Genomic DNA, 7343 nt, shown 5'->3' with positions numbered 1-7343 from the left:
ACCCCAGGAGTCCTTCTTTCAACACATGACTTGGAAACAAGGGCAATTTTGCACCCACTCCAATACCAAAAGCACTAATCTTGTAATTTTCTGATGCTCATCTTTCTCATACCAATATTCCAAATAATATTTTGTTTATGGAAATAAAACAATTTCTGAGATTTCCCAGCTCATCACAACTTTCCTGGTCTTTTTTCTTCCCAAACATGTAGTTATTTTCTTCTTAACAACTTCATCTGAAAAAACCTCCCAGATTGTGGGTTACTTTTGCCAACTGCTTGATAATCATAATTGCCTTCTCCACAAACTCAAATTACAGTAATAACCAGGCAGGGCTGTCATTAACAGATTGTAATTATAAAAATTAATATGGAATATTAGAACTTAAGAAAAGGAGGTGGGGACCAGAAACAGGTTAAAACAGACACACAAGCACACACACAGTCAGAGACATTCTGCTTTAGAATTGTGTCCTCTGCATGCTGCTCATACATCCTGGATTATGGCTTGATGTGGAAATGATGCTACAGTCATAGTAGGTAAGAAATAGGCTCTGGGCTCATGTTGCCTAGCTTTGAAGAAATCCTGGTTCTACCATGAACTAACTGTGTGACACTGGGTAACTTGACCCCTTCGTGTTTTTTTTCCCCCATCTGTAAAATCGGCATGAAGATTGTCTTTACCAGGGTCATCTGTGTGAGAAATATATGAAATAGTACCTGGACAGTAATCAGAATAGGGATTTCTCTGGCAGTCCAGTGGTTAGGATTCCAAGCTTCCACTGCAAGGACACGGGTTCGATCCCTGGCAGGGGGAACTGGTTGGGGAACTAAGATCCCACGTGATGCACAGACAAAAAAAAATTCAGAATAATAACTGGCATTAATACATGATAACTATTATTCCCATGAGCGGGAACTGAGCTGTATTTCTCAGGACTCAGCTGTCTCCTTTCTAAAATGGGAATTTTGGGTTAATTGTCACAGCATCATCTGGATAGAAGACTGCTGAGTCATTGACTGCTGTGCTCTGCTCAGTCGTGTTCAACTCTCTGCGGCCCCGTGGACTGTAGCCCGCCAGGCTCCTCTGTCCATGGGGTTTCCCAGGGAGGAATACTGGAGCAGGTTGTCATTTCCTACTTCCTTCCTCATCCAGGGACAGAACCGCTTTGCGTCTCCTGCATTGCCAGGTGGATTCTTTACCACTAGCGCTACCTGGGAAGCCTTTGATAGGCGTGTTCAAACATTTATCACCTCTCTTCTTGTCCTTGTCTAATGCTTTTCCAGTTTGCTGCACATTTGAAAACTCCAAGTCCATTCTTCCTATACCATCCATCTATAGATTCCACTGTTTCCTCCTGGCCACTCCATAATCACTATGTCACTTCCACTTTGGGACTAACCTCTGATGTTAAGAGCAGCAGGAAAACTTCCTGTTTCCATCATTTCTTGGGACTAGGTCATAGACAGTCTTTGTCTGGAATAGGAAGCTACTCTCCCTCCTAATGGGATGCCCCTTTACAGTCATGAAAACAATGTATTTTGGAAGCGCCGGGTTAGATATTTCTAAATCGATTTTCCCTTAATATTGGCCAAATACCACTTACGCCAGCACCGCCAGTCACTGAGGTGCAAGGTTCAAAACAACAGTAACAGTAATTGTTCCCTGGTGGGAGCTGTAAAGAGCCTCCAGAGTACTTATGGCAAACACATCCCCCTTGGAAGATGACTAAGCAACTGTTTTTCTTCTTCCTGCAAAATGTTTCAAATATCTCAGCCTCAAAAGCAAGAATGATTTTAACAACTGAGAAACATTTAGGAAAAGCTGAGTCCCTCACCATGAGTCTCAGGAAAGGAATGAAACATAAGCCTATTTGCAGTGTTTCCTCTTCCTTGCTTAAAATAGAAACCATTGCGAGCCAGTTCATGGAATTTTCTCTCCTTCATCATGGGGGAGTTGGGGCCTGCGGATAAAGCAGATTGAGAACTGCAGTAACATACTTCTGATGAAGATTTTTCTGTGGTTCTAAACTTTCGTTCTGTCAGTTCCTTAGCTAGGGAAAGTCCTGAAATGAGAACAGCGAATTTTTTTTTAATTAAAGAAATTTTAATTGCTAATACAATTTTTAAAAGTTACTTGCCATTTATAATTATTATAAAAATTGGCACTATTTCACATGTAGCACAGCTATATACTTCACTTTTTCAATTAAAAATTTTAAATTTTTATACAATCTTTAAAGGCTACTTTCTCATTTACAGTTATTTCAAAATATTGGCAATATTCCTCGCCTAGGACAGCTAAGTTTTTAAAAGTCTTATTTCTATTCCTACTCTTGACAGACAGGATGATGTACCCTGAAGCAGTAAATTTTATTTTCCCTGAACATTCATCTTGGAGCACAAAAGGGATCTACCTGAACACCCAGCCCACAGATTAGTCTACCCATTAGAAACTATTCTGTTGGATAGACATTTTAGTTATGCAAATTTTTATGATACATGTGAAATAATACATACAGTATCATTACAATAATATATACAATTATATATCATGCATGTATGTGTATATTTATTGAATAAAATGAACAATGAATATACTATCCAACCTTAGAACTAGAATATTACCAACACCATAAGCTATTTGAATATTCTTTCCTAAATCTCACCCCACCTCCCTATAACCACAATCCATAATTGTGTTCTCTCACTTTTTAAGTTTTAAAAATCATATACATATAGGACTTCTTTGGAGATCCAGTGGTTTTCTGCTGTTGCTCATATTTGAAACTGTGATTGACTTTTGAATATAACAATCTGTAAATCTCACTAAGCATATTTTTCTTTCCAACAATTATACTTTTTACTTCTTTTTCTGTACCTTTCTATGCTAGCTAGGATGCTAGTAAAATGTGAAAATGCATTTTACTTGATCAGTCTCTGATTATAAAAGGATATTTCTAAATTGCATAATTAAAAATAGTGTGTGCTCTACTTTTATAATTCCTTTACGTGATAGTCTCCTCCTTCTTCCTTTTCCTAGTTTACTGTATGTATGTGAAACATTATGGTGATTAAGTTTTATCAGATTTTTTTTTTAGAGAGACTGAGAATTTTTTTTCTCTACTTGCTAATGTGTTGAATTGCACTTTTAGATTTCTCTTTTAAAATATTTATTTGGCTGCCCCAGGCTTTAGTTGCAGCCTTTGGGGTTGTCAGTCTTCATTGCGACATGCTGGATCTTTAGTTGTGGCATCTGGGATCTAATTCCCTGACCAGGGATCAAACCCGCCCCTGCATTGGGAGTGTGGAGTCTTATCAGCCACTAACCACCAGGAAGTCTCACACTTTAAGATTTATGTTACTTTATCCTTGCACTCCTCATGTAAATGCAACTTGATTGTGGTGTATCATATTAAGAATAATTCTCTGTGTATGTAGCTCATGGGGCTTCCCTGCTGGCTCAGACGGTGAAGAGTCTGCCTGCAATGTGGGAGACATGGGTTCGATCCCTGGGTTGGGAAGATCCCCTGGAGAAGGAAATGGCAAACCACTCCAGATTCTTGCCTGGGAAATCTCATGGACAGAGGAACTTGGCAGGCTACAGTCCATGGGGTCTCAGAGTCATATATGACTGAGCAACTTCACTTTCTTTTTCGTATGTAGCACATATTATGTTTTGATGTTTTACTCTTTTCTTGAAAAAGGTTGACTTACATTTTTCTTTCATACTATTCTAGCCTCAGTTTTTGTTTCAAGGTTGTAATGGTCTGTAAGAATGTGTTGAAGAGTGTTTTTCTATTTTCTTGGAAGAGTCTGTTCAGTTGAACCAGCCTGAAAAACCGTCTGAGCCTGCTTCTTCCTTTCCATCTCCACTGTTGTGATACTGACACACAGGCAATCAGAGCTAACTAACATCATGTGCTTATTTCTTCCACTTTTCTGTGCTTTCTTTCTGGATGATTTTCTTATTCTATTTTCTCCTCCTCACCAATTAGGAGTTAAAAACACAACTTTTAACCCTTATCATAAAATTTTATTAGGCATAACGTTTAAATTTAAGTTAAAAATTTATCATAAAGTCTCTCCTGAGTACAAGGAGGGACTTGCACATACTTGTATATACTTAACATATCTCCAGGGATATGTTAATTTTGATCATTTTTCTCAACCTACCTAATATTGTCCATTATTTCATATGTTAACTGAACCAAATTAGACATTGTTTACTACTATTGTGTTACCTTTAAAAACAAAAAAGGCTCATTAAACTTGATTTGATGTTGTCTTTTCTAAAATTCTGTGACACTATTTTATAAATGCAGATGAGACCCATCTAGCAAGCCAAGTGGTAAAGCTTAAGATTAAACTTCATCAATTATATGAGGGTTTCCCAGTGTTGCTATGGTAAAGAATCCTCTTGCCAATGCAGGAGACACAAGAGATGCAAGTTTGATCCTTGGGTTGGGAAGACCCCCTGGAGGAAGAAATGGCAATCCACCCCAGTATTCTTGTCTGGAAAATCCCATGGACAGAGGAGCCTGGCGGGCTACAGTCCATGGGGTTACCAAGAGTTAGACACGACTGAGTGAGCGCACGCACGTACACACACACACACACACACACACACACACACACACACAGTAGACTCAAAAAGAACAAATGATAACTTCTAGTCTGTGTTGGAAGATAATTAAAGGCATAAACAGTCTGTTTCAAGTGTTAGTTGTGTGTTTCAACTTTCATATGAGGTGTTATTTAAGTGAGCATCAGTAGTAGACATTGACTTCCAACTAAATTCAGACAAAAATGTCCTATATATTAGCTCCAAGACAAAAAGTTAAAATACTTATCCAAGCACTGAATAAAACACATAAAATACGTTGTATCCATAAAGTTTACTTTAAAAAATTGTTAAAAACTGACCATACAGGAATATTTATTAATATACTTAAAAAGTTTGTTCCCCGTGTTGAAGGAAAATACATTAGCAACATCTTCTAGATACCGTCTTTATAAAAGTAAAACTTCTAGATGCTGAAATGTACTACAGTAGATTCTAGTTTATACTTTTAATCACAGGATTGGAAATCATTCTTGCTACTCCCCCGATCCCTCTGAATGTGGCAGTTATTATACTTAAATTAATGACATTCAATCATGTTATACTACCACAGGTCCTTAAATAGAGTACACACTGCATATTTACTAACAGAGCAAAGTCTTCTCTATCTGTTGTCACATCATTATTTCAGATAAGCATTTGATTCTAAGTACAAATAGAAATACTACATCCCATGATTGTAAACATTCACCAAGAGCTTCCAGAGTACAATGAGTAATAGAGGTGGCCCAAGGGTCAGTCCAATGTTCCTCACTCACATTTGGATACTGCTGAGATTAAGAAATAAGTTTTGAAGGCAAATTATTACAGGCCTTACTTGTATTTCTGTAAGAAAGTAGTTCTGGATATATATATATATGTTTTTAGTTGAAAACACCTGAAAGTCATTCTAAGGACTATATGAAGCACCATTTTCACTTACCTGAAATACACTGGGTTAAATTCAGCAGTACATGTATGTTTGTTAATGTCAGGAGTTAAAAATAATGGGGGGTCTCAAGTTCCCTTTTGTGGATATATCTGGAGTATGGATACTGAGTTCCAGCGATGCTAACAGGAACCACTCAAGTGTATCAAGGGTGGTGACTCCCCCAGGGCCACATGCAACCCGTAAGTCTGAGGCACGACCATTCCTTCTGTCAGTGGATGCTGTACAGGCAGAATTAAGGCTGTATTCGGCTAGAAAGAGTTCAACCTCCTCTTTAGTAGTCCCCCTACACCGCTCACATACACCGTTCAAAATGTCATAGGGCGCAGGTGAAAAGTCCCCAAACACTGTTTAAAATACTATTCTCCGTACAATTTGTCATTGGTATATTTACATAGGGGAATGTTCACACTTAAAAACATTTGTAAAGAATGCAACTGTGTTTTTTTTAAAACTCTTATCACACTTTCCCCAGGATCATCCTTATTCTCATTTCCTGACTTCTGGCCAACTTCACATTTGTCAGACGGTTCACCGCGGTCCTAGGGCAATTCTGATGCTGCTCTGCAGGAGGATATGCGTTAAAATGTATTCACTGCCACCCACTCTGGGACAGGCCTGGCTGCAGAGAAAATGGTGTTGCTGGTGCCGAAGGATAACTAGGAAACCCATCCGGCTGAGCTGGGTAGCTTTCCAGAGCTGACGCTGAGTGGACCTGACGGAAAGAACGCACAGGTGAGCAGAGTGTCAAATTCCATCAGGCCTGTGCTTGCTTTTACCAGCCCCGCTTTTTTCTTTTCTTAAAAGAAAAAAAAAAAAAAAAAAAATGCTGGGGCAAGGTAAGTCTGTTCAGTCTCCTGAAATTTTTAAGAAACATTCAGACTTCTTCAGATAGTAGGGGTGCATAGAAATGCCTTTAAAATGTTTAACATCCTTTAAAAAAAAGAACAGGTTTTCTGGAGAAAATTTGCCTCAACGGTCCACTACTTTAGCTTTAACTAGAGAAGACAAGCTAAAATTTAACTGTTACACCTAAAGATTCTGTATGTAAAAATCTCCAGACTGAGATATAAAGGCTCTAAGCAGAAAAAACACACAGATGAATATATTCTACCACCTTTGTTAATCTCCTGAAGGGAAACAAGGATAATCTGTAGATTTGAGGGAGGGAATTAATCATCAAATCTCCAGACATTCTGCTAAGAGCCATTTTGGGTCAGTGCTGGAGTACCACTATCTGTATTGCGAGGTTACCACTACAGAATCTATGTTACACCTGTTACCATCCTTATTTGCTCCAGGCACTGCTGCTCACCTGCTGTAACAATGCTGACTGTGCGGCTGCATTATGCTGCAATTCCTGCAGGGATGACTGTGAGGGATTCTGGGAAAACCCTGGGATGCCTGGGAGGGACAAGAGGCCAGGGAAAACGGAACTGCCTGCAGCTTGAAGTCCAGATGATAAGCTGAAACAACAGAGAGAACGGGTCAACATGCAAGACAGACATAAAAGCTATTGCTTCTACATCTGTCAAATAATATCTTAAGATGTTAAAAAACATCCTAGAAATTCTCTATTGTAAGGAATTATAAATAGGTTTTACATTTAAGTTTTATGCACTGACGTAAAACCTACTTTCCATGATCAAGTCTATTACTCTGAATTCAGTGAGTTTATGTTTTGCTGTTTTGTCAACATAAATTACCAAATGCAAATCCTAAAGTTATCTGAAAGAAAGTGAAAGTGAAGTCACTCAGTCGTGTCCGACTCTTTGTGACCCATGTACTGTAC

At 38.5% G+C, this 7343-nt stretch overlaps 1 protein-coding gene across 2 annotated transcripts in view; it reads right to left on the bottom strand.

Annotated features, from left to right (window-relative positions):
- Window positions 1–4878: 4878 nt before the first annotated feature.
- PROSER1 (proline and serine rich 1) overlaps window positions 4879–7343 on the bottom strand; it is a 28091-nt gene continuing 25626 nt past the window's right edge. For both annotated transcript variants that reach the window (XM_081547759.1, XM_081547760.1), the window contains 2 exons: window positions 6867–7017; window positions 4879–6266 (listed from right to left, as the gene is read on the bottom strand). In XM_081547759.1, coding sequence (XP_081403885.1) covers window positions 6144–6266; window positions 6867–7017 — 274 coding nt within the window. In that variant the 3' untranslated portion in view covers window positions 4879–6143. The remainder of the gene's footprint in view (window positions 6267–6866; window positions 7018–7343) is intronic.

The sequence above is a fragment of the Giraffa tippelskirchi genome, chromosome 12 (genome assembly GCF_054371585.1).
Source record: "Giraffa tippelskirchi isolate mGirTip1 chromosome 12, T2T-mGirTip1v1.2.pri, whole genome shotgun sequence".
Lineage (NCBI taxonomy): Eukaryota > Metazoa > Chordata > Mammalia > Artiodactyla > Giraffidae > Giraffa > Giraffa tippelskirchi.
This window is presented reverse-complemented; position numbering and strand designations above follow the sequence as displayed.